General features: G+C 51.1%; 1 protein-coding gene and 2 long non-coding RNA genes across 8 annotated transcripts in view; 2 read left to right on the top strand and 1 right to left on the bottom strand.

The window, feature by feature from the left end:
• Positions 1–10: 10 nt before the first annotated feature.
• On the top strand, positions 11–1,366 carry LOC116782992. 2 transcript variants are annotated; one of them, XR_004355415.1, is made up of 4 exons: positions 11–477; positions 693–769; positions 863–944; positions 1,081–1,366. It is a non-coding gene; the product is annotated as an uncharacterized LOC116782992 (long non-coding RNA). The 2 variants fall into 2 exon arrangements; XR_004355416.1 differs by lacking the exon at positions 11–477 and having other exon boundaries at positions 664–769.
• A 520-nt stretch (positions 1,367–1,886) lies between these two features.
• LOC116782991 lies at positions 1,887–5,280 on the top strand. Of its 3 annotated transcripts, none has more exons than XR_004355414.1 (7): positions 1,887–2,065; positions 2,152–2,337; positions 2,452–2,543; positions 2,925–2,986; positions 3,608–3,706; positions 4,796–4,881; positions 5,246–5,280. It is a non-coding gene; the product is annotated as an uncharacterized LOC116782991 (long non-coding RNA). The 3 variants fall into 3 exon arrangements; XR_004355413.1 differs by having other exon boundaries at positions 1,888–2,065; positions 4,799–4,881; XR_004355412.1 differs by lacking the exons at positions 2,925–2,986; positions 3,608–3,706; positions 4,796–4,881; positions 5,246–5,280 and adding an exon at positions 2,637–2,710 and having other exon boundaries at positions 1,908–2,065.
• Positions 5,281–9,767: 4,487 nt separating this feature from the next.
• ITSN1 (intersectin 1) overlaps positions 9,768–26,100 on the bottom strand; it is a 97,828-nt gene continuing 81,495 nt past the window's right edge. For 2 of the 3 annotated variants that reach the window (XM_032680056.1, XM_032680059.1), the window contains 11 exons: positions 21,941–22,062; positions 20,920–21,026; positions 19,656–19,839; positions 18,931–19,029; positions 17,937–18,104; positions 16,136–16,348; positions 15,502–15,623; positions 13,782–13,864; positions 13,602–13,685; positions 13,009–13,182; positions 9,768–11,956 (listed from right to left, as the gene is read on the bottom strand). In XM_032680056.1, coding sequence (XP_032535947.1) covers positions 11,808–11,956; positions 13,009–13,182; positions 13,602–13,685; positions 13,782–13,864; positions 15,502–15,623; positions 16,136–16,348; positions 17,937–18,104; positions 18,931–19,029; positions 19,656–19,839; positions 20,920–21,026; positions 21,941–22,062 — 1,505 coding nt within the window. In that variant the 3' untranslated portion in view covers positions 9,768–11,807. The remainder of the gene's footprint in view (positions 11,957–13,008; positions 13,183–13,601; positions 13,686–13,781; positions 13,865–15,501; positions 15,624–16,135; positions 16,349–17,936; positions 18,105–18,930; positions 19,030–19,655; positions 19,840–20,919; positions 21,027–21,940; positions 22,063–26,100) is intronic. The other variant, XM_032680058.1, reaches the window with a different exon arrangement.

Genomic DNA, 26,100 nt, shown 5'->3' with positions numbered 1-26,100 from the left:
GGGTGGGAAACGTCCCTCCCTGTTGAGGCGCACGCTCCGCGCTGTGCACAGGCTGTTCCGCTGGCCCCGCAGGCCGGCACAGCCCCACCATTAGGCCCCGCTCCAGCGCCAGGCCCGGCCCAGACAGCGCAGGGCGGGCAGCGCTTTGCCGGGACCAACATCTCCCGCAGACCAGCACGGCACGGAACAGCACAGGCGCCACAACCAGGACAAGAAGTGACCACAGACCGGAGGGGGACCGAGACCCCCAGAGACCCCCAGACCTCAGACCCGTTTCCAGAAAGGTCTGAAAGAACAGGCTGTGCGTGACAACTCATTGGCACAGAAGACAGAAAGCCACCTTCTGTGGGGAACCCTGTCCCTGCAAAGGTACCCCCAGCAAGCCCAGCAGCCTGGACATCCCTCCAGCTGCATCCACGCTGGACACCGGACTGACCCCTTGCACAGGATGGAGGCGTCACCCATTCTCACAGGAAGGTAGGACACTGTGCTGAATGTCACCTCCCAGAGCTGTAGGAACAGTCCCTTGACAAGGTCCCAGTGTGCCAGTATCGAAAAGTCAATTAAAGTATGGCCTTTTGTAGTGTTGTACAAAACAGCTCCATTTAGGGTTCCTTCCTTTGGCCTCCTGGTGTCTGGCTGGGGGTGCTCGGAGAGCCCAAACTGATGCCCTTGTTTGTGGTTTCCTTCAGCTTTGCCCCAGGTTCCTGCAGACCAAGGGCACCACTCAGTCACCCCTGGCCCTTCAGTGCAGTTGCAGAACTCACGGGTACCTTGGTGGTCTGAGAGCTTGTCGTGTTTGATTCCCTTCCCTTGCCCAGAGAATTCCCCCAGCCAAAGGCAACAGGAGTTTTTCCTGCAGGGAAGGCCAGAGCTGCCACCAAGGAGGGAAGCAGAGCCCTGTGGCTGTGGGAAGGACTGACCCTTTGCAGGCTGACAACATGGTAAGTGGGTGCAGCTGTTTGAACAGCCCAAACCCTTCCCAACTGTCACCTGGACCTGGATGCCCTCTCTTGTTGATGCTGCAATCCCTTGGATGAAGTTGTCCCTGTGGATACAATTGGTACTTCTTGTTCCTAGGAAGGACCCTCCCCAGCTGGGCAAGCTTTGTGCAGCCGTGGTTTCTGTTGCACTCGGGGCAGCTCTTTCCCCTCCTGTCCATAGGAAGGGGAGTCTAAAGCACTTTGGAGCTCCCTCGGGGAGAGCCAGCCCATGGCTGGGAGAAAGTAAATATTGCACCAGCTGCTTTGGGGGCAGCAAAGGAAACCAGAGCCCTGTCTTGGTTGCATTTTCCATTCTCACGCCTCAGCCACTCACCTCCACCTACAGTGTTTGCCTCTGTGGGGCTGTAAGAACAATCAACCTACAAGAGCTGTGGAACTGGGTGTTGGCTTTGGGAGGGTCACCGGGTCGGGATGCAGCTGCTTCATCGTAACATTGGGACTGAAGTCGGGGTGGAACACGGACTCTCTGGCAGCTGAAGCACTTCAAAATATGTTCCCACTTCAGCTGTTAGGGTTTTGCTTCAAATATCCCAGCCTTTTCCCCTTCTTTTCCTGCAGACAATGCCATGACGCGGATGGGAGTGCAGAGCAGGTCTGGATTGACAGGACAGTCATCCATGACCACATCAGCCTGACATTCCCTGATGATGACAACGGGATGAACTCGGAGCAGCTGCACAAAATACTAAGGTGGAGAACCCCTCTCTGGAGGAATTCCAGCTCCTCCTTCTGTTAGTGCTCAGCTCATTCCTTTTTCTCCGATGGAATTCCCTCCTTTGGGTCAGGAACTCAACATTTCTGAAGGGCAGGGAGAATTCACGGAGACTCCAGAGCCTACAAATGCTCTGGAAACTTCCACACAACTTTGTCACAGAACTTTGATCTCCTCATTTCCTTGGATCCTTTCTCTCAGCCTTCCCCATGCACTGTGCAACCTCTCTGGAGTGCCCATTAGTGGAGAGAAAGAGAGTTCATATGGTTGTGATTGTCTTTACTTTCAGCTGGCAACCAAGAGAAGAGGGAGACTCGGCTCCAATCCTTTGAAGTATTGATAAGAGAAGGTATTGTGGGAAATGATCCTGTGCTTTTTCTGTTTCTCCTGCCATGGTCGGTAGGGTTTGGACTGATCTCTCTTTTATTTCTCCAGGTAGCAGAGAGGTTTCTTTCCCCTTTAGTAGAGAAGATTGTGTAGTGACCCCTTTAGTAGAGAAGGTTGTGTACTGACCCCTTTAGTAGAGAAGATTGTGTAGTGACCCCTTTAGTAGAGAAGATTGCTCTGCCTGCAGCTGTACCCGTGGACCAGCTTGGATTCCAACAGTTCCGTTCACGGCAAGTGAGTCCCCACTTGTGTGTATTTCTGCTGCTGATCTGCTCGCCCCTCTGCGATTGTTTCCAGCATTTTCTCGCCTGCACTTGGATGTTGATGCTTTTGCATCTCTTTAAACAGTGCAGCTGTGGCAGTTCCCTGCTTAGAGTGAAGCTGGAATTCGTTGGCACTGGAGCACATTGTCCCAGGAAGCGACTACTCCCTGCCAGGACGTAGGAGATGTTTTTCCATTGGCCTTGGTTTGGGGAGCTGGAGGGTTTGTGGGGGTTGTTTTAAAATCAGGTCTGTTTTGTGGGCTTTTGCAGTACTTGGTACCTGAAGCCGAGCACGCAGATCATCCTGGGAGGACAGAAAGCCAAAACACAGCTGTTTTCCAAAGGTCTGGCCTCCCCTGAGTGTGACCCAGACAGTTGCAAAATCCTGATTTCCAGCACTTGCTGGATCCTGAGCCAGTTGGTGTGACTGGGCAGGTGTGGGTCTGGGTCCTGTCTTTGGGAATGCTAATTGCTCAGGTTTGATGTCCCTCTGGGTTTGTCCCCTTCCTTTTTCTTACCTTCCCAACTGCAAACACAAACGTTTTTCCCATTCCACAGATCCGTACCAGTCAGTGGGACTGACCAGGCTGGTTCCTGGCACTTCCTGCCCCAGCAGTCAGGTTTGTCTCTCTGCTCCTTTTGGGGCTGCTTTGATCACGTGCCCGTAGAGGAGGAGACACTCTCTTCCCACGAGCCCTAACACTTGCTTTTCCTGGGGGTTTAGAAATTGAGGATACTGACTTGCAAACTGAAGCTGGAGATAAAATCCTTCAGCACACATGGATTTGGGTTCTTTCCCCGTGGGTGTTGCTCTGGGAGAGGACAGGTTCAGTCTGTCAGCAGAGCCCAGAAGTTACGATGGAGTCTTCCCAAACTTCTCCCCATCCTTAACTCCCTTGATTCTCTCTGTACATTGAGCTGGAGCTGCAGTGACTCCAGTCCTGCATCCCTTTGTCACTAACTGTGGACAGTTCTCTCCCTTTGCTCTTCCACGCAGAGTCAATCAAGTGTGTTGTGTTGTGTTGTGTTGTGTTGTGTTGTGTTGTGTTGTGTTGTGTTGTGTTGTGTTGTGTTGTGTTGTGTTGTGTTGTGTGAGGAATCATCATGGAATATGTCCCCTGTGTACTGACCACATTCCACGCAGGAAGCAGCAACTGCATTTCCCCCTGTAACTTCAGTGCTGTCCCACCTTCTGTTTCCGTGGGAATGTAACTTCCCCCTTTTCTCCGGTTTTCCCCCAGCTGTCTTCCCCCACACTTGTCATGTGGGCACAGGGATACCACACTTGCAAGGGTTTCTCCAAAGGTTTTTGTGCCAGGAGTGCTCCAGGCTTTCAGAAGGTAACTTTCCAGCCCAGAACAGAAACACGAACCTGATGCTGTCCTTTCCTGAGCACTGTAAGGTGTCCTGCACCTCTTGCCTCCCCACAGAGGGATGGGATCCCATCCCTGCACGGCTGCTCCTTTCTGCCCTTGTGCCGCTTCCTTTGCCCGGCCCAAAAATCCATGGCTTGGCTTCAGAGCTGATCTGGATCCCAACCCTCTGGGCCAGCCTAGTTCTCTGCACACACTCTGGTGTCAGTGCAGTCCTGGGGGGTGCAGGCATTGGAAGAAGCCAGGCAGGGAGGGACTGACTTGGTTCCTCAGCCCTTTGTTCCTGGGAGGTGAATTCCACCCCCTGACGAGGCGCAGCCTTGACCTGCCCCTCACCCGTGGGGTTGGTTGTTCTCCCTCCCCTCTCCCTGCTGGCTGTGCCAGCTCTGGTGCTCACTGAGCTGCACCAGGAGCCCTGAGCAGGAACCAAATCCAGCCCCAAATGCCCCTGGCTGAGACTGGGCTGTTCCTTTGAGCAGCGGGGACACTTGAGCCTGCCCTGCCCTGAGCCCGGCTTTGCCATCTCCCTGGAGCAGAGTTGTCCGTGGGCTCCGAGTGCTCCTGACCCTGCAGTTCAGGGAGGGACAGAAACAGCCAAACGCGGGGCGAGGGGCTGGCTGGGCTGGTGGGTTTGGGCTTTTCTTTGCTTCCCCGACTGGGGCTGAACTGGTGAGGCACCTTCAGGGTGTGCCCTGTCCAGGATCAGCATTTCGCAATCCAACACTCCGGATTTCAGGCTTTGTTCTCCAACGTGCATTTCCAGGAATGTTTGGGCTGACAAACATGACTTCACACAATTCCTCATCTCTACAGCTTTGTAAAAGCAAAAGGCTTTTGTAAAAGCAAAAGGAGTTTGTAAAGCTTTCTAAGAGAAAAAGCAAAAAAAAAAGGGAGATCCAAGAAAAAGCCTTTGGAGTGGTTTTTGCACGGTGGTGTGAGTAGAAATATCGGAGTGTTCCTCCACTTCTTCCATCTCTGGAGTTTGTAAAGGTGCTTTCTGTGCTAGAACTGTCTTATTTAAGGTGGTCTTTTAAAATCTTGTCCTTTTGGACTCAGCAGAGCAGCCCTGGGAGAGCAGCTGAGTGATGACAGCAATGAGCTGCAGAGGCAGAAGAAGGAGGAACGTCCCTTGGCTGTGCCAGGTGAGGAGATGCAGTGAGTGGCAAGGCCAGGGAGAGCAAAGGCCTTGCCGTGCTGTGGCTGTGGTTGGTTTGTCCCGAGTGCTGAGCAGGAGCCTTTGATGGACAAGCTGTGCTGGTTTTTCCCTGGCAGAAAGCAGCCAGAGCAGCCGTGGGTCCATGCGAGGCGCGTGTGAAGTGTGGGAAGGTGGCGGAGGGGACGGAGCAGTTGTGCAGAAGTGGTACTGCTGCCCAAGCCCTGAGGCGCAGTCCTGGGAATGCCACATTGCAGGGAACATCTGCAGCCTGCTCTGAGCTCTGAGCTGATCCCCTGCTGATGCTCAGCTCTTTCTGTTGTGGCTTTTTGTCTCCCCTTTGCTTAACTCAGAAAGTGTAACGCGGCTGAGGAAGTGGGCGGTGATGATTTGCTAAAGGAGAAGAAGGAGAAGGAGAAGAAAAAGGAAAAGAGGAAGTAAAAGAAGAAGGAGGAGGAGGAGCAGGAGGAGGAGAAGAAGAAGAAGAAGGAAGAGAAGAAGAAGGAAGAGAAGATGAATGTGGCACTTAGTGCCATGACGTAGTAACCGCAGCAGTAGTGGATCAAGGGTTGGACTTGATGATCTCTCAACCCAGCTGATTCTATGATTCTAAGAAGAAAGAAGAGAAGAAGAAGGAAGAGAAGAAGAAGGAAGAGAAGAAGAAGGAAGAGAAGGAGAAGAAGAAGGAGAAGAAGAAGAAGAAGAAAGAAGAAAGAAGAAGGAAGAGAAGAAGAAAGAAGAGAAGACGAATGAAGAGAAGAAGAGGGAAGAGAAGAAGAAAGAAGAGAAGAAGAAAGAAGAGAAGAAGAATGAAGAAAGAAGAAGGAAGAGAAGAAGAAAGAAGAGAAGAAGAATGGAGAAAGAAGAAGGAAGAGAAGAAGAAAGAAGAGAAGAAGAATGAAGAGAAGAAGAAGGAAGAGAAGAAGAAAGAAGAGAAGAAGAAGGAAGAGAAGAAGGAAGAGAAGAAGAATCACAGAATCATAGAATCACAGAATCAGCTGGGTTGGAAGGGACCTCCGACTTGGACTCATCGAGTCCAACCCTTGATCCAACCCTGCTGCAGTTCCCAGCCCATGGCACTGATGCCAAATCCAATCTCCTTTTAAAAACCTCCAGGGACAGAGAATCCACCACTTCCCTGGGCAGCCCATTCCAATGGCTGAGCACCCTCTCTGTAAAGAAATTCTTTCTAATCTCCAACCTAAACCTCCCCTGGCACAGCTGAAGACTGAGCCCTCTTGTCTTGCTGATCATTGCCTGGGAAAAGGGACCAACCCCCCACTGGCTCCCCCCTCCTGTCAGGGAGTTGTAGAGAGTGAGGAGGTCTCCCCTGAGCCTCCTCTTCTCCAGGCTGAGCCCCCCCAGCTCCCTCAGCCTCTCCTCATAGGACTTGTGCTTGAGTCCCTTCACCAGCCTAGTTGCCCTCCTCTGGACTTGCTCCAGGACCTCAAGAGAAGAAGAAGGAAGAGAAGAAGAAGAAGAAGGAAGAGAAGAAGAAAGAAGAGCAGAAGAAGGAAGAGAAGAAGAATGAAGAGAAGAAGAAAGAAGAGAAGAAGAAAGAAGAGCAGAAGAAGGAAGAGCAGAAGAATGAAGAGAAGAAGAAAGAAGAGCAGAAGAAGGAAGAGAAGAAGAATGAAGAGAAGAAGAAAGAAGAGAAGAAGAAAGAAGAGCAGAAGAAGGAAGAGAAGAAGAATGAAGAGAAGAAGAAAGAAGAGCAGAAGAAGGAAGAGAAGAAGAAAGAAGAGAAGAAGAATGAAGAGGAGAAGAAGGAAGAGAAGAAGAAGAAGGAAGAGAAGAAGAAGAAAGAAGAAAGAAGAAAGAAGAAAGAAGAAAGAAGAAAGAAGAAAGAAGAAAGAAGAAAGAAGAAAGAAGGAAGAGAAGAAGAAGAAGGAAGAGAAGAAGGAAGAGAAGAAGAAGGAAGACAAGGAGAAGAAAAGAAGGAGGAGGAGGAGGAGGAGGAGGAGGAGAACAATCTGGAGTTCATTTCCCCACAGTAGCCCTCCCAGTGCTGTGCTTTGCACTGGGGGGCAGGAGGGGTTGGTGACCGTCCCACTGAAGCTGCTTCCCAGCAGTGCCGACCACGGCTGCTCATGGGAGCAGAGAACAAACCCTGCTCTCTTTGGCTTCTGCACACGCAAGCTCAGCTTTACTTTTTGCTTTAAATAAACTGCCTTCTCCCGACCCATGAGTTGTTTTCCACCTTAATCTCTCCCTTGTCCGGGTGGGAAGGGGAGGGATAGAGCGGCTGGGTGGGCACCTGGTGCCCAGCCAAGGTCAAGCCACCACAGAGAAGGAGAAGGAGAAGGACAAGATGAAGAAGGAGAAATAGGAGAAGAAGAAGGGAAGAAGAAAGGAAGAAGGGAAGGAAGGCATGTCAGAAAGAGAGGGAAGCAGGGAAAAAGAGAGGGAGGCATCTGGATCAAGGGAAGAGGGCCTGGGATAAAGGGCAAACCTCTGCAGGCTCCCCCTGCTCCCTGGAATTGAAGGACTTGCTGTGTGAGCAGCGAGGAAACATCTCAGCCCTGCCAAGCTGAACATCTTTCTGCAGGGGGGGTTTGGATCCCCAGCAGAGACTTGTCAAAAATTAAAGCTGTTCCTCCCATTTCAGCTTCTCAGGTCCCGCTTTTTATTGCTGTGTGTGAAGCCGGGGGTGATAAAAGTCAGCCCGGTGTGCACACAGAGATGTGTCCCTTGGGGACAGGGATCAGGGGTGAGCGTGGTGGTGCTGGGGGAGGGTGGGACTGGAGGATCCTGGAGGGCTCTTCCCTGATGATTGTGTGACCCTTGGGATTGCCCCGAGGCAGGGGCAGCAGCTGGCCCCTGGCCTCGTGGAAGCTGCTGAGGTTGTGGTGGTGCCACTCGTGCAGCTTGTGCAGGTGGCCGTGGATGGCCCCGTCCTTGCGTGGTGTGCCCTGCCCCGCTCAGCTGCCCGTGCCCTGCCCCGTGCTGAGGGTGCGCTGGTGCCACCGCGTGTCCCTGAGCAGGGCCCTGAGGAGCCGCGGGGCAGAGCCCTGAGGGACACCCCTCGTGCCCGGCCCAGCCCGGGGCATGGAACCACTGCCCACAAGTGCCTGGCACGGCCCCGGGGCCGATTCCTGCTGCGCCGCCCAGCCCAGCCTGCAAAGCTGTGCCCTGTGGAGAGCGGGGGTCGTGTGGGACCGAGGGCAAAGCCCCCCAGGGCTCCGGGCACAGCAGGGGCTGCAAGGCCACAAGTGCCGGGGCTGCCCCGGGCCGGGTCCAAGAAAAGGTGAGTTCTGGACACTTTCTGACAAGGGTCTCAACACTATAAACTGCTCAGGACAGCGCTGCAGCAACTTAAGAACACTCCATAGTATGTTTCCCCCAAGTTCTGCTGCTTAAGGAATGGGGGGGTGGGGATGTTCCTGGAAATACTGAGTCTTCTCTTTCAAACCAGTGTGTGAAGGTGGTAACTCAGTGCGGGGATGTCAGGCACCTGTTTTTACAGGGTAGGGATTTACTCTGGCTGCACAGACACAAGCTGTTCCACACGCCAAAGCCTTCCTGGAAAACCTGCCACAGATGCCGTGGCTGCCCCTGGATCCCTGGAAGTGCCCAAGGCCGGGCTGGCCGGGGCTGGGAGCAAGCTGGGCTGGTGGAAGGTGTCCCTGGCCATGGCAGGGGTGGCACCGGAGGAGCTTTGGGGTCCCTCCCAGCCCAGCCCGTCCCCGCTCCCCCCACAGGCAGAACTCTCCCCGGGCTCTCTCCCGCTCCCTCCCTGCTGGGGGAGGCGCTGCGGGCACTGGGGAGGACTGGGAGCGACACCTCGGGCTCCGACCCCCGGCCAGCGGCGCTTCTGCCGGAGGGGGACAGGGAAAAGCAGATGCCAATCTGTCCGGATGCAAGTTTGTATTCTTGTGACTCCTTCGACGGGAAAGGTTTGCATTTGAAAGAGGGGAGTTTGAGGCCAGGTGGCCCTTGGAGTGGTTTCTGCCTTTAGACAGGCCGGGCGCAGCAGTGCCGGCGAACTGAAATGAAACTGCTCGTTGTGGGGAGAGGCGAGCGTTGGGCCGGTTGAGTTTTCGGTTTCTTTGTCGGTTTTTGTGGGTCTTTTGCCCTCGGAAGCCCCTGAGGGCGCCTGAGGGGGCGCGCGGGGCGGGGCGGGGCGGGAAACGGCGGGAGCGCGCGGGGGCGGGGGGGGACCCGCAGGGGGGTGTGGGGGTGCTGAGGGTGTGGGAAGAGGGTTTGGGGGTGCTGAGTGTGTAGGGAGCGGGTCTGGGGGTGCTGAGGGTGTGGGGAGCGGGTTGGGGGTGCTGAGTGTGTAGGGAGCGGGTTTAGGGGCTCTCAGGGTGTGGGGAGCGGGTTTGGGGGCTCTCAGGGTGTGGGGAGTGGGTTTGGGGGTCCTGAGGGTGTGGGGAGCAGGTGTGGGGATCCCGGGGTGTGGAGAGTGGATTTTGGGAGCCCCGGGGTGTGGGGAGCGGGTCTGGGAGCTCTCAGGGTGTGGGGAGCGGGTTTTGGGGTCCTCAGGGTGTGGGGAGCCGGTCTGGGGGTCCCCAGGGCTCAGGGGAGCAGCCAGCTAAAAAATAAAAAGTAAAAAAAAATAGCTTAAAACCGCCTATTCCATAGACATCCTTCTCTCTAACCCAAACCAGTCTGGGAATCTGGGATTCCAGGACGCCCATGTCAGGGGTCACAGTCTGCAGAGAAGGGTCCCCCCTTCCAGCTCCTCAGGGCTTCTTCCAAGAACCTGCCCAGGGTTTCTGCGTTACAGCCACGGGCTTTTTGTCCCGTTTCTCTAATCAGGTGTTGCTGTCATTGATGCTGGTGAAATGATCCCAGCAAAAAGTGATGCTGCTTTTGAAACCCTGAAATAAATGTTCACCGTGTTGACAGCTGAGTAAAATTAGGACAGCGATCAAAGGTTAGACAATGACATTTAATGTTACTCCAGTAATAGATTTTATCACTTTTCTTTAATCCTACCACAACAATGTGTATTTTCATATACATTATATTTCATAAAATGTCTTGATATGGAATTAGGAAAGCATGGGTTTAGTACTATTTACATATTTTAATTGAAACAATTTTCTTAACAACATTGAAAAATAGAAACTTAAAGTTCTCTAAATCGTGTTTTCAGCCAGTTAGTGGTAAACAAATGCATGCCTAGGAAGTTACACTCCCTCTAAAACGTGGTCAGTTGAAAGTTTCTAACTAAAGTGTGTATCTCTGTTTTGTTTCAAAAAATACATAAGTATGTCTGTCATTTCTGATACAAAATTCTACACTATCTTCAATAAATAAATAATAAAGCGATTCTGAAAAGTATGAAATGTAAACTTTGTTGTCCCTCCAACATACTTTTTTTTTTTTTCTTCCCATTGCTTGAAACATTACAGTGGTCTTTTAGGAAATTATAATACACAGACACTTCCCAGCACAGTTTACACTTATTACCATACGGATCTACCTACCTGTTATGGATATATCCTAATTTCCTAATGGAAACCAATAAGACTTGTAGTGCTAGAGAACACCACCAACACAGGAGAGGTGGGAACCAGGACTGAAGGACATGCAAGGAACACCAAAACCCAACAACAGGCTCCACGAGAACGTTCACATGCGAATGACACAGGCTGGCACCTCCCATCCGGAATGAAGTCCTTACAAAAATACCAGTGGATGCGTGGCAGGGCATGAACAGAATGAATCCAAGCAGAACAAAGAGGAATTTGACTCTCGGGGCTCTTTTCCCTCTCGAGTCCAGACTCAGCAAAGCCCTTACGCGGGTGCTCCGGGGACACCAGACCTAAGTGCCCGCTTGGAGCCGGGGCTTTGCCAAACAGGGATGTGGGCCTGGACGTGTGTGTCCATGGAGCCAATGGATAGGGAAGCCCTGGCGCTCCCCAGCGTGACAAGGCTTTGGGGTTCCCCACTCTGCACCATCCCAAGCTCTGTCTCTGGTCACATCCAGCACAGCCACCAACCTCTGGGAGCTGCTGCCCCGCTCCCATCACACCTTGTCCCACACAGGTGAGCCCAGCACAGGCCAGTACCTGGGCACCACTGATTGCTTTGAAACCACACTCTGTGGGGTGGGAATTCCCTTCCTGAGCTGGAGCCGTGATTGTGTTTTCTTCCCCACTGCAGGTGACAGATCACCCGCCTGGGCAGCAGCAGTAAAGGAGTATCCAAGTGGTACAGCAGGACACACACAGCAGGGCTCTGTGCTTAACCCTTGGCTTCCTGTGCCGACATTTACAGTCCTGTGGACAACAGCAACTTCCAAAGGTACCGAGGGGGTGCACTCTTCTGGAGTGCAATTCATCTCTGTGCAGGAGGCCTGGACATCATTTATTTTCAGGGGCAATGCAAGTCATGAAGTGGTTTGTTAATAGAATCTTCTCTGTTTATAGATATAGACTATTTATTTTCTAAGTCTTTTCAGTACCATCATGAAGATCTTCAAAGATCTTCTTGCTGCGAAACTGCTCCTTCCATTCACGTCCCATGTACACCCCACTTTGCTGAGCAATAGGCACAGAATTCCTTCACGGGAAAACCCTGCAGAAAGCCTCCCAAACATCCCAACATTGCCTTCTCCATGGAAATTCAAGAGTAGGGCAACTGGAGCAAGCACAGCCACCTCTGTGGTTTGCCAGCCGTTCCCACCGGAGCTACAAGGAACAACAGGGTTGTTTCATCCACCCAGGAGACCAACTCCAAGTTCCACATTTGAGAGATTGAGGGAGATCTCCTCACTAAACCGGGATTCGTGTTTTCAGTGAGAATTATCAAGGCACAAAGATGCTCCTGTTTGCTTTGATAACCCTCGGAGGTGTGAAGGGCGAGCAGTGGTGTCCTGCCACACCAGCCAGGACTCTGTGACAGCTCCCGCAGACCCCGACGGGCTGCGGTGACCTCGACCGAACGCCAACGGCCCCTGCCCTCCTACGGCTCGTCGAAGAGCTGCAGGTCCAGCCGCACCACGATCTCTCCCGTTGGCACTTCGTGCAGGAGGAGACACTTCGTGACCGGTCCCTTTGAACCCTGATCCTTCTTGATGTCTGCCACACGGATCTCTGTTCTGCCCAGGAAGTCTGGAAGGCAAAAAGAGGGAGCGCTCAGGAATGGCACAACCGGGGTTTGCGGAAGGAACTAAACTTCCACCCCCCACACAACAAAAGGAAGACACGAGTCTTCAGCCTGACTCTGGTTTTGCCCTTGACGAGGGCCAAAGGCTGCCAAGCTGCACAGAGGAGGGTTTAGCCAGACCATGTTACACAGCAGCAGCATTCCAAGTAAATGTGTGTAAACCCCCGCTACGGAATTCACAGCTGCCTCACTCCAGTGACTTCTGGATTTTATGATATGTTAGAAAAAGGCCAAAAGCTGCTGCACAGTTAAACCCGAGTGTGAACCCTCTGGAGATGACAGAGCCAAGAAGTGCCTCGCAGCAACAACAAGGTCACCGGGCCAAGTGGTGCTGGCCATGGCAGTGCCAGTCCTATCCAAACACTGCCTGGGAGATTATGGCTCCAAAATACACTCGCTGATGCTCCACATGTTTATCCCAGGTTATGAAACTAGAATGAGAGAGGCTGTGGACTCCCCATCCCTGGAAGTGTCCAAGGCCAGGTTGGATGGGGCTTGGAGCAACCTGGTCTAGTGGAAGGTGTCCCTGCCCATGGAAGGTGGTGGAACTAGGTGATCTTTAAGGCCCCTTCCAACCCAAACCATCCCATGATTCTACTGGGTTTGGAATCCTGGGTTCACCTTTGCCACTGTTCCTGCACATAACAGGAACTTGGAGGCATTTATCTTCCTCCTGCAGGAATCAATCTGTTTGCAAACAGCATCTAGAGTTTTTGGAGACTTAGCAGAGTTACAAATCACACTCTGGTTGTTGCCAAGTTGCACAAGAAAAGGAACTCCCAAAAACCAGAGAGAGATGGGTTCTTTTTGCACTGATGCCGGCACAACTCCACTGAGGAGCAAGGGTGAGCCATCTCCCAGTATGCAAAGGGGTTCAAATCTGGGGTATCTTTAAAACCTATCTTTCAACCCAACCCATTCCCTATGATTTCTGTCAGCAGGAATGCACCTCCTCAAAGCAGGAGTTTGGGAAATCCCTCTGGCAGCCCCTACGCACCATCCGGGGAGAACTGGTCCCGCTCGAACACCGTGATGCAGAGCACGTCCTGCTCCAGGTCCTTGATGAAGAACTGGCAGTTGGAATTCCACTTGGGGTTCAGGGTGTCCTGGATGGTCTTGGTGATGTGGCACTGGGAGCCCATGGTCACCTCGCAGTAGGGGTTACTCTTTCCTGGGACAAACAGAACAGTGTGATCCTTGTCCTCAACCTCCTTCCACTCCTACAGCCCTTGGGGTGGGAAAGACCTTGGCTTCACTGCCCTTGGGAAGAACTCCATGGACATCACAATGAACACACTGCTCCGCAGGGGGCTGAGCACCTCCTGCTCTTCCCTGCAGGACTTTGTGCCTTGTGATCCCTTAGGATATGGCTGATGTGGTGGGAACCAAGTCAGCCTGAAACAAATGCCTGATGCGGGACAACTGCAGGACAACAGCGGAGCTGCACAAAGTCACTGCTGCATATTTTACCTTCGTTAGACCCACATCATTGAGCAAAGCCATGCTGGGGACAGAACCTCCTCCAGAGTCAGGCTGACAAGTGGGAATGTCCCTTTGATGGAGCACATTCTGAGAAAGTCCAGCACTCACCATGGGACCTGCAGGGTTTCAGCTCGATGCCTTCCACCACGTTCACCATCAGCCTCCCGATGCCTGTTGCCCTTTGCGAGCGAACTGCGGTGAAACAGGAGAGAGAGAAAAGTCATCAAAGGATTTTCCTGCCCGTGGACTTCTCCACAAAAGATGAGACCCCCTCATCCTATGCTGTACCTAAGTAGGCCTTTTCCCTCTTCTTCTTTTCAGTCTCTATGTAAAGTTCTGAAGCAGCTTTGATCTTCTGAACCCAGGCAGTCCTTCAGAAGGAAAGGAGAAAACAAAGTTGCAAAATGCCATTTCCGTTTTTCCCTGCTGGAGCACAGCAGGCAGAAAACTAAAGGTGTCCCTCCTTCCCAGCCAAGGCTCTGGCCCCACCCCAGCCTCTGCTGTCCCAGAGCTCTCTGCCTGGAAGAGATCTTCCTGGAATTTATAGCACCTGTAGAAACAGAACCATCCCAAGCCAGCAGATCCCACCACACAAAGAAAGCTCAGGAGAACCACAAGCAGGGGCTACTTGGTGAGAAACCAAAAGGTAGAAAGAACAGGTTTGCTTTCACCAAGCCCTTTGATTTATTATAATGAACTTCTTGTAGCCAGTAGGTACAAGACACCTGGGTTGCAGAGGTGGCCCCTTACCTTGGTCTCTGAGGTTTCATCCTAAAATCCTTTGACCCTTGGGACATTTAAAACATAACTTGGGGGGTACATGGATGGTGAATGAGCACAGTGTCTTATGGGCCCTTCTGGGGAATCATTTCATCCTTAAGAATCAGAATTACAGACTATCCTGAGCTGGACAGGACCCAGAAGGATCACTGAGTCCAACCCCTGTTCCCAACAATCACACCATGTGCCTGGAAGAGACTGAGTGGAAAGACTGACAGAGGAAAAGGGTGGCAGAAGGGCTCCCCAGGGACCCCAAGGGTTTAGAGGAATTGCTGTGACACACAAGGGAGCCCAAGACCTGAGCCAAGGAAACATGGGGGAATCTCAAAGCTGTGGATCTGCTTCTGAACCCAGAATGAAGAGCTGCTGCTCCACAGCAGCACATGGCCTGGGTTGGGAGGGACCTCAAAGCCCATCCAGTCCCACCCTCTGCGACAGGCAGGGACACCTTCCACCAGCCCAGGCTGCTCTAAGCCCCATCCAACCTGGCCTTGGGCACTTCCAGGGATCCAGGGGCAGCCACAGCCTCAAGATGTTTCATACATTTTGTGCCTGAGAATGTTTCAGGACCGGACATTTCCCAGCTGGCACAACCAACACAATGTCTGCACTGTGGGGAGGGCTTTGCTGCACTTCCAGCTTTCAGTTTTTAACAAAAGTTACCTTTCAAGACTTTACATTGGGGAAGAGAAACCTTTTCAGTATAAACCAGTGTAGGCTTCTCTCTCTAAGCTCATCAGGGATAAAACCCATCAGCTCAGGTTTTAAGGTTGCCTTTCCTTTGACTTTTCCAGTCTGAACTGAACTGAACAAGATAAACTGGGTTTAGTTTGGTAGGTTTTGCTTCAGATTCTAATTCTGACCTGTTCCTTGATCTCCTTCAACAGCCATACAAATGCTGTCACTGCACAGACACACAGCTGGTAACAGCAGAAGGCACAATTGCATCTTTTGGCTTCTTCACATTAACATAAAATGTTGTGAAATACGGCCTAAATATCCGCCCTCCCAGATGTTTCATTCTTGCTGGAATTCAGGAAACATCACTGTTTCTCCCTGCTTTTCATACACTGACTATCACCACATTCCCAAGAAGAGGGAATTTTCCAGTCTTGTAAAAGAAACTGCTTGGAGACTGCTCTGCAAGTTTCCATCATAACCATTCCCATCACCCACTTGCACCAGACTTCACAAATTCAGCCCCAGCACGGCCTTTGGAGACTCTTACCTCTCATTAATGCTTTCGGCCCGGAGGGTGTAGACTCTGTCAATGTGGGAGATGTGGAAGATGGGCTCATCTCCAGAAGGGTCTGTGGGTAATTTTACCAGTACCTCGTTTAGAAAAATGGGCTGTAAAACATCAGGCAAAGCTAGAGTTGTACTGCACAACGTCTGAGCAGGCGCTTTCAACACAGACCAAGTTACAACAGGTTTAGCTGAGGTGCCTCTGCCCTTCTGCCTCCCATCTGTCTTCAGATTAGATAATGGGAAAATTTTAAAAATTGGCAAAGACAGAGGTGCCTCCAGAGCCTGGAAACACTTGTCCTGGAGGAAGCCAGCAGGCTCCTGGAGCACAGCAATCCCTCCTTCCCCACGGAGAGCAGCGAACAGCGCTCTCCCCGTCGCTGCCTGATACAAAAGTGACCCTTTGCTGGAGAGTTTTGTCCAAGCAAAACTTCAAAAGCATGTTTTGTTTTCTCACTAAAGCACACGAACTTTCTCCCCACCAGTCCCAGCAATGCCCAGAGTATTCCAAAGCTTTCAAAGCTCTTCTCTGGGACGGTCTTGCCCACCCCCCCAGCATGGAGCTGCTGCCCTGCACGCGTGGTCTGTCACCGCCCCAATTCCAGAGAGGTACTTACAGTTTTGTACATTTTGTACTGCAGGTTAGACTTGGGGCTGAACACCTTGTCTGTGCCCGAGGAGCCAAGAGGTTTTATGATCTGAGTGAGGAGGAGGAAGTCGTTGAACAGAAAACCATAGAGCTCCTTGTTACTCTTGGCTTTATAGAGCTTCCCACTGTGCAGGAACTTGCGTGGTCCCAGGCAGTTTGTGACTGAGTTAAATACGAGTTGCTGCGAAAAGTAGAAGAAGAACAACAACGCACTGTATAAAGTGAAACAATCGGGGTCCCCCTGAAAGAGACCAGACACAGTTTTGAGTCCTGGGTTGGTCCTGAGCCGGCTCACAGGATGAGGAGCAGGACGAGCAGTGCAGGTCAGAAAAGGCTGCATGAAAAGTGACTTTAGGGGGGCCCACCATCACACGGGCACGGCCTGGGCACTCAGGGACAAGCCAAAAGCATCTGTGCACCCTCCCCACGCACATGCACCTCTGGGAGTGGAGCTGAGCCCACCAGGACCTGCCCTGGAGGAGCAGCAGCACCTCTGCCAGCGGCCTCTCCAGAGCCTGGGCTTCCTTGACAAGGTCTGGACTTCAAATTGTGCTTGAATTTCACCCCCTAAAGTGCCCCAAAGGAATTCCAGGTAGCCCCAAACCCCGGGCAGCTGCTGACACTGGAAGGGGCAGAATCACAGCCCCAGCCAGGGGTTGTTACCACGTGAGCAGGGTGTGGCCCTTCCCTAAAGCGCCATTTCCAAGTTTATTTTCACCAGGGGATGGTACAGTTCTTACCACCCTCACTGACTGACTGGGCAGCTGGATCAGGGCTGGCTCCTTTGACAGGTTGGAAACCCCTCGGACAGAAACTGGGGAAGGCTGGATTGCTCCTTCCCCCCAGCTGAGGCTGCTGCTGCTGCAGTTACTGTGGCAGAAGCAGCCAGAGGGTCTTTCAGGTTATAGATTTGGTGCTCTAGGGCCAGACATCACTTACAGAAGAAAAAAGCAGCCACCTTCCTTCAGGCAGTGGTTGTCCCACAGCTGAATGTGTCTTTGACCCTTCTGACCTTGTCACACTCATCTTTCTCCCAAAACAGTCAGATTTCCTGAGGTGAAATACAATTTTCTTCTAGTTTGTAAACCAACCAGTGCTTGTTATTTTTTTTACCTTCTAGAACTGACAACTTGGTGCATACTTTGAAAATCAAGTTGTGATCTGTCTGCCTCTGTTATTGCCACCAACACAGGAAGGCCATCAAAACATGCCCCCTCACTTTGCAGGACATACAGGCACAATGTTTTCATCACAGTTTCTAGTGAAACTCAGCATGTTACCTGGAAAAATAACACGGAATGGGAGGCAGGGATTCTCTCTGTAAAGTCTCCAGAGAGACTTGATCAGTATTCTTGAGTTTTCAAACGTACACAAAGCTTTACCACAGAAAATCTGTTCTGTGATCACTTTTAAAGCATTCCAAAATGGTCAGGAATAGCTTTGGGATGGGACACAGCAGTTCCACAACCACTGTGCTCTAAAGAACTATGAAAGTGGAAAGCTGTGGTTGAAAACTGCAGCACTGAACCTGGGACTAGTCCAGAGCCAGGCAACAAAGCAGGATCTACCACGGGGAAGGCAAGAACACGAGCAGCAAAAAGGGTCACGTGCAGGAGTGAGAGGGAGACAAGGAAGGGCGAAAACAAAGCACTGGGGATTGTGAGACTGGCTCAGTCCCACTCTTTGCCCTGGATGCAGTGCCATGAGTGAGCTGTGGGTTATTCCCGGGGTTGCCCACGTGTGCAGGTCCCTGGGGAGCCCCGGTTTACCTCGGAGAGGCCCTCACACTGCACGTGGGCCTGGATCCACTCCAGCCTGTCCGAGTTCTCCTTCTCGCGCACGCCCTCGTTGACCTGGGAGCACAGCTCCTCGGCCTTCTCCAGGGCGTGCTTCAGGTGGCTGTGGTCAGGGTGGTTCTCAGGGGTGTTCTCTATTATCTGCAGAGACACAACACACATCATCAGGCTCCTCTGTCTCCTGCAGTCCAGCTGTATCTGTGCTGTCAACCCCACGCTTCCTTCTTAGGGCTTTATTTCTGTCAGAGCCAGGCAATACCTTCCAAATATTTCCCCTCCTTGACAGATGTGAGAAATAGGAGACAAAAGCTATTTGGGAAGAGCTGGAATGAATCCCTGCCTGCACAGCCTTTGCAGCAGGACACTGCTGACTCCTCTGACACAAGGACACACATTCCAGCCAAACACAGAAATAACGGCCACGACTCTTTAAGGAATCTCTTAAATGCCAATATCCAATTTGTAGCCCTTTCCTTGGAAAGCCTTGGGCCAAGTTCAGTGGCATATTTGGGATGATCAGTGTTAGGCAGCAAATAAGAGTTAGGAAAGGGTTGTAAGTTATCCAGCAGCGTCAAAGGATGGGAACCTGCAGGAATTTGGCTTCCAGGCTTCCCCACCCGTGTCATTTCCCAGCCTTTGGGGAGGGAATGACACTGTGGGAAAGGGAAATTTGAGCACAGGCTTGACTCCCCTTATCAGAATCTGAAGTTTTCCTTCAACATTCACTGCCTTGTGGTTCTTTGGATGCAAGTCTTACCTCTGCTTCAAATGGAAACACCAAGTTGTGCTGAAGCCCAAGGAATTACCCCATTTTCTGTAGCTGGATCAAATATTAAAGGACACCCCCCCCATTCCCCAGCACATCAGACATCCCACAGTGACAAAGCCCGACACAAACAGGGACACTCCCCTGTAATGAAGCTCTAAGCCAAGCAGCAGCAACCCCCCAGGTGTGCACAGGACGTACGTTTTTAATGATTAGTGGGTATCTGGTTACCCGTTGCATAGGCTTTAGCAGAAAACTGGAGAGTGGCATTCCTTTACAGCGAGGATCCATTGCCAACCTCTGAAACACCAGAGAGGTAAAACCTGGTTAGTCACGGGGTTTAAACCCGGGCAAACGAGCTCCTCCAAGAAAGGAAAAGGCAATAAATGAGCGCCAGTCCTCGGCTGAATCTGGGCTGAGCTCGCAGGACAGCACAGGGGAATTCCTTGTGCTTTTCCAATGGATCATCACCTGCCCTGTCTGGGTAAGAATCCCAGAATCACCAAGGCTGGCAGAGCCCCTCAGGACCATCCAGTCCCACCCCAGCACCACCACAATCACCCCCAATCCCTGTCCCCAAGGGCCACATCCAGACACCTCAGGAACACTCTCAGACACAGGGACTTCACCACCTCCCTGGGACACTTATTCCAAGGCCTGACCACTCCCTGTCAGGGGGTTGCAGAGCCTGAAGGTCCCCCCTGAGCCTCCTTTTCTCCAGGATGAGCCCCCCCAGCTCCCTCAGCCCCTCCTGCTGCTCCAGCCCCTTCCCCAGCTCCGTTCCCTTCCCTGCACACGCTCCAGCCCCTCTGTGCCCCTTCTCAAGCGAGGAGCCCAAAACTGAACCCCCCGCTCCAGGCGTGGCCTCGTTCAGCCGAAGGAAAAGCTCTGTGTCCCGAATTCCCGGGGGTCGCCCCCGCTCTTACTTTGACAAACTCCTTGAACTCGGGCACCTCGTCCGTCTTCTGCTGGATGAGGGCGGCCCCGTTGAGCTGGCAGCTGCAGAACCTGATGTAGGGCTGCATGTGGGGCAGCTGGGCCGTCAGGATGTCCCCGATCATCTTCACCGGCATCTTCTCCCCGGACATCTTCTTGCGCACCCGCAGGGCCCTGCAATGCCAGGCCAGAGCCGACATGAAAAGGAAGGTAATTTCCCTTTCTATCAGTTTAGAAAGAGAGGGACGGACGTGTGGGAGAGGGAGGGATAAAAACCATCGCTCTGAGCTCAAAGCTGCTTGTCCAGGTTTTAGCCTGGTTTCCTGAGGGAAGGAGGTTTGTTGCCATTTGTTCTGTCGCTGCCATAACTCTTCAACTCCTGGGCCATTTTCAAAAGGTTTTACGAAAAACAGGAGATATCACAGAGGTATAAAATCCCCAGAAGTTCAACGCAAATTAGGGAAAAAATGAACTTTATTAATCCTCCTGCTTATCAAGGTCCAGGTTTAACTCCACCCTCGCTCAGTGTCTCCGGCAGTGACCAGGTGAGCAGCCTGCAAACCAGCCACAGCATTCCCTGTGTCCTGCTGGAGCAGAGGGATGGCTGAGGGAGGAATTGGATCCATCAGAGGCCACAAAGAATGAAGGGAGGGATAAGAGTGGAGTCTCATGGCAGGGAGTTGGGGTTGCAGCAGCTGGAGCCTTTGGGAGGAAGGTCCTCTGGACACAAATCCATGGGGAACCAGGCTCTGGTGGTGCTGCTTCTCCCCCATCAGCACATTCAGGTGCTGTAACCCTACACTAATTAAGGCCACACTAATTAATGGAATGCATCAGCCAGCTTGGAATAAGAGAGGCAGAGGCTGCTGTGCCTTGGTTTGCATCCATGGATAATGGGACTGGAAGTGGGTGTGGGCTGGGACAGAGGAGGGAAAAGTCTATGACAGGGCTGGGGGAAGCCTTGGCAAATCCTGCTTTTCAGAGGAGAGCAGGGTCTGCCCTCTGGAGCATGTGGACAAGAAGAAAGTAAGTGCAAATATTTACTCAGCAAAGAACTGCTGTTTTTTTCCCAACAACAACAACAAAGTCACAGCAAACACTGTCCATATTTTGCTTTTCCCACAAGGAGAAACACGTGGCCCTTTTGGTTCTGACCTGTGTGCGTGGCAAATGTTTTCCTGCAGCTGAAAGGAGGAGCAGGGCAGAGGCCCAGGGTCTTGTTATTGCCAAGTATGGGGGAAAAACCCAACTTACTTCAGTAGTTTTATATTGCACATAATCAGCTCCTTCCAGTTAACAAAAATCATGGCAACTTCTTTTTCTGTGAGCAGCTCAGATTCCAGGAGTGGCTTCTGGAAGATCTGGAGGGTCAGAGAATGAAGCTGTTTAGAATGTACATGTATGACCCAAGTGACTGAGGCTGATTGGGCCCATTTCCTTAGGGAGGAGGGGAGAAAACTTGCCCTCAGGGCAGCCCTTGTCCCTCAGTGGGACAGAATTCCACCCTGCTCCGTGTCCCGGACATCCCCTGTGTTCCCTGAGAATGGCTGGGACTAAGGGGAGACCCCAGAGATGTGAGGGGCACGTGGCTTTAACAGGGAATACTCTGAGTTTGTGCTGCTGGTGGTGTTCATTCAGATCTGGAGAACCTGTTTGAAACTTGGGAATGTTAATTCTGATCTGGATAATCTGTTTGAAACTCAGGAATATTACAGAGAGGTCTCCTGCAGAAGACCTCAGGAGTTCTTAGATAAAACACCTGAAATATGTTTTCCTTTGGACTCTTTTATGGAAGTTCTGATTCCTTTCACAGTGTTTCAGGTTTGTATATCTCGACCTCTTCTTCAAAACAGGGCTTTGCTTCTCTGCCAAAAGGATTGTCTGTGGTAATTCCATTTTTTCCTACGTCAGGGATGTCCCTTGGAACACGTAAAGCAAACCACAGTAAGTGATAACTCAGGGCCACCGTGGCCGTGGAAAATGGGCTTCCTTTCAGGGCATCCATTTCAGTTCAAGGACTTGTACACGAAAAATCCACACTGAGAACCAGGAGCTTTGCTAAAATGACACTTCAAACATCAGTGTTTTGGTGATGGTCACACCAGGGCTCAACACGAGCTGCACCCGCACATGGATCTCTAAATAAATAAATGTAAAGGGCAGTTTAACACAGCTCATCCCAAGGAAGCCAAGCCCAGCAGGGACACACAGGAGTTTGGCACCATGAAATGGTGATTTGGTTCCAAAGGGGAGGGACTCAGGGGCTCTGCCTCACCTCTGTGACCAGCTGCAGGTCGGTGACGTAGTTCTCCTCGGTGACGATGAGCTCGTGGATGTAGCCCTGCCTCTTCCTCTCCGTGGGAGTCAGCATGTCCAGCAGGTGCAGGTCTGCACACCCTGGAAAACACAACAGGATCCCGGGTTTTACTGCTGCTCACTGGCAAAGTGCCTCAGAGCTGGAGCAGGGGCAGCACCACTGACCAGGAGCTGTGCCTGTCCTGGTCACTCATTCCCGGGTAACGGCACAACCTCAGCAGTGCTTCCCCTCTCGGGGACTCACAGCACTGTTGGAACACCTTTCTTTAACAAAGGCCATCTCCAAGTGTGAACTTTCCCCTGGTGGCCAAGCTTTAAAGGCCCCCTCAGTGCCACCTGCCCATTCCCAGCCTCACCATCCCCCTGAGCTGTGTCCTTCCACCAGAGCCCAAACCAACCCCACAGATGGCTGGTAACAAAAATGGGGGCAAAACCTTCCTGTGGTGGGAAGAAACTGCAGAGACATCCCAGGAGGGGAGAGGATTAGGGAAGAGCTGCAGTGACCACAACGCTCTGATGGCACTTTGGAGTGACACATGAACCCTCAGCTCATGGACACTCTGAATTCCAGGGTCTCCTTTATCCTCCTAGTCAGGGAAATCCCACTCAAGAAGGTGCTGCAGAGCTTATTTACTTCTTCCCACTTAAAAATTAAATTAAAAAATTAATTCATTAAAAATTGCTTCTGAATATTTGAAGGACTAAATATCTGAAGGTCTTTGGAGACCCCTCAGATTTCCCAAATTTCCAGGCCAAGGCAAAGGGGTCGAGTCTGTTCTCCTTTAGAAGCACAGGAAAAGGTTGTCACTAAGAACTCACTTCCATCAGCTTTGTCCTTTAATTGTTGTAAATCACCTCCTGTCCAGATGGGAGAACTTTCCTACAAATTCCACAATCTCAAATTTTATTTTCTATTCCGAATTCAACAGAACTTTTAATCCCTTTTTTTTTCTGGAGGCCGTTAATTTTCAAGTGAGTTTAATGCAATTCTTCTGAGACTGGAACACAGAATGTTGTCTTCCAGTTTTGACCAGTTTTACTACTTTTTGGCATGAAATACGACACATTTCAAAAAAGCAAAGGTGATTTCAAACAGGGGAAAAACCTTTTGCTGTTTAAATGATCTATTTCAACTACTTTTACACCACCAAAATTCTCCAGTTTAATTCTTTCCCTCGCCCCTCATCAAAGTCTGGGAAAATTCAGTATATCCCCCATGGAAACAAAATTTCCCTATGGACACATCAGACCCTGGACAACTCTTCCAGTTCTTTGCATACAAAGTTAATATTTAGGGAGTATTTCCTGCATTTTTAGCTTCCTGAATTAACTCAGGAGCTCAGACTGTGCCACTAAAAAGGTCCTCATGTATGTCCCTGATTTTCATGGAATGCCATCACCTGCTGCTTTAACTAAGCTGTGCCCCTGAAAAGGGAACGAGAGATTTGACTTAAAAATTAACAAAAACACCCCGAAACCAAACCAGACAAACCCAGAAAAGTAGATACAGACACTCAAGGTTGTCTCCTCCCTGATTCTGAAGCTGGGGAGGGATCAGACTGGCAGCAGACACTGATAATGATCCCTTGGGATTCAGGACAATTGAAACTGAATTGAAACTTGGCTTGAAATGAAGAGCAGGTCTGCAGAATTATCATTTTTATGCCAAAAGAAGCAAATTTTGGCCCATTGCGAAAGCCACGAGTTTCACTTCTGTTCAGTAAATGTCTGATTTCAGAGCAGTTTCTTTGGTATCAGGTAAATCAGAGGTTTGAGGAGCAGAACCAGTTCTCCCCACGCATGGTTGGCTTCATGAAAAGTGAGCCAAGGGTTTCATTCTTTTTCCCTTCGGAATTTACTGTTCAAAGAACCCCGTGACCTTGGCTTGAAGGGCTGTGTCCAACCACCAGCCTTGCAGGAGGCACTGACATCCTGAACAAGGAAATATTTTAGCGGCTCCTTTGACAGCTGGGATGCAAATGGGCTGCTCTGAACTGCAACAAATGGTCTCCTCTTGAACAACAAACATTTGGGGAAAATGGCCCAAATCTGAGCAGAATGTGCAGGACAGATTTTCCTGATGAAGGACTTTCTTCCTGAGTAGAGTACTGAGATTTTTCTTGTCTTTGGAATAAAAACACTGAGGAAAAACTGGGTTCCTTTCCAAGTGGAAATGTCAGGGCTCATTTTTCATGGATGCCAAAGTACTTTCATGAACATCTGAATCCCACTAATCACAGAATCATGGAATGCTTTGGGTTGGAAGGGACCTTTAATATCATCCAGTTCCCACCCCCTGCCATGGGCAGGGACACCTTCCACCAGCCCAGGTTGCTCCAAGCCCTGTCTAACCTGGCCTTGGACACTTCCAGGGATCCAGGGGCAGCCACAGCTTCTCTGGGCAGTTCTTTGCTACAGTCAGAGTCAGGAAAGGCTGGGAAATGACAATGGATAACTTGGAATCACCAGCACAACTCCACCTGCACACCCCCCTGGGCTGGAGGAATCAGCCCCTCTGTAAGTGTTCAAAACGTGTGGATGTGACACTTGGGGATGTGGTTTGATGGTGGACATGGTGGGGGGGGGTTGATGGTGGGACTGGATGTCATCCTAAAGGTCTTTTCCAACCTTAATGGTTCCATGATTCGATGTTTCTACTGAGCCCTTTCCAGAGTCTGCTTGGGGAGAATAAAATCCTCCGTGTGAGGGCACGGAAATACAAACCAGCAGAGTTAACCCAGCCCTGGCTTGGTTTCTAACACATCAGGTCACTTAAATCTCACCTCTGAATTATGAGCCCTGAGCACTGATGGAAAGAACCAGCAAATGAGCCACGAGCAGAGCCACAGATCCAGGGCCAAGGAACTGCCCAGCCCAATTCTAAGTGGTCCTGCCACAACAATCAAGGGGCTGGACAGGCTTTTCACTTGGGATCAGGAATGTGGGAGGTAAATCAAGTATTCTGTGTGCTCCAACCTTTTATCAAACAATATTTTATTGGTTTTTCCCTTTCCTGGGCAGGCCTCCAGTCATTGCTGAGAGCAGGGACAGGAGCCAGGGAAGGGCTGGAGCTGGGACAGGGCAGGCTCAGGGTGGATCTCAGCACAAGGTTCTTCCCCCAGAGGGTGCTGGGCACTGCCCAGGCTCCCCAGGGCAGTGGGCACGGCCCCAAGGCTGCCAGAGCTCCAGGAGGGTTTGGACAACGCTCTCAGGGACAGGGGGGAGTGTTGGGGTGTCCTCAGCACTCCCTGCTCAGCTAAGGAGCAGTTTGTTATTTGCTGTTTGTGTCAATTCACCTGATTCAATAATATTTGAGGAGTAATGTCCCTGAATTTGGTGGAGTTGTCTAAAATAAAGTTTAAAATAAGGCTCTCATTTTCATCAGAGGAGACTGCACAGAAGCTGCTCTTTGCCCAGAAATCAAACAGCCAGAGCCAGCACAGAGCACTACAGAGGGCTTTGGAACCAGAGACCACAACCAGAATTAGTTATTGTGGTTCTGGTAACACGGTGTGTGCAGTGAGCTCACGGGGACAGCAAGTGATGCCACTGAAACTCCAACAGGACCCAGGTTTAAATAAAACTGATCCCGAATATGAAGCAAAATGTTCTTGACAAACCCATGTTTCAGACTCAGAGTTGTTTTGGACAGATTTCAAGTATTGAAAGAGATATGAACAAATTCCCTGAAAGAACATCCATGGGAATTTTTTCAGTTGAATACAGAGGGAATACAGCAAAAACTGTTGAAGAGCAAAATCCCAGCACTGGGAGTGGTCTGTAAATCCAGTCTCCTCAGCCCTCCAGGGGCAGCTCCTGCACCCAGGACATGGCAGTGAATATAAAGAAGGAATTCACAGAATCCTGGGATGGTTTGGGTTGGGAGGGACCTTAAAGATCATCTCCAACCCCTTGGACACCTTCCACCAGCCCAGGTTGCTCCAAGCCCAGTCCAACCTGACCTTGGACACTTCCAGGGATCCAGAGGCAACCACAGCTTCTCTGGGCAATTACTTTCATACTCCCTTTCTCATTTAAAAAAAAAAATATATATATATATGTATATGTATACAAACAGAAAGAAAAATCCAGAAAGGGAAGGGAGTCAGTGCAGTCTCT

This window comes from Chiroxiphia lanceolata, chromosome 2, assembly GCF_009829145.1.
Source record: "Chiroxiphia lanceolata isolate bChiLan1 chromosome 2, bChiLan1.pri, whole genome shotgun sequence".
NCBI lineage: Eukaryota > Metazoa > Chordata > Aves > Passeriformes > Pipridae > Chiroxiphia > Chiroxiphia lanceolata.
The sequence above is the reverse complement of the archived record's forward strand: the minus strand, read 5'-3'. Positions and strand labels throughout refer to the sequence as shown.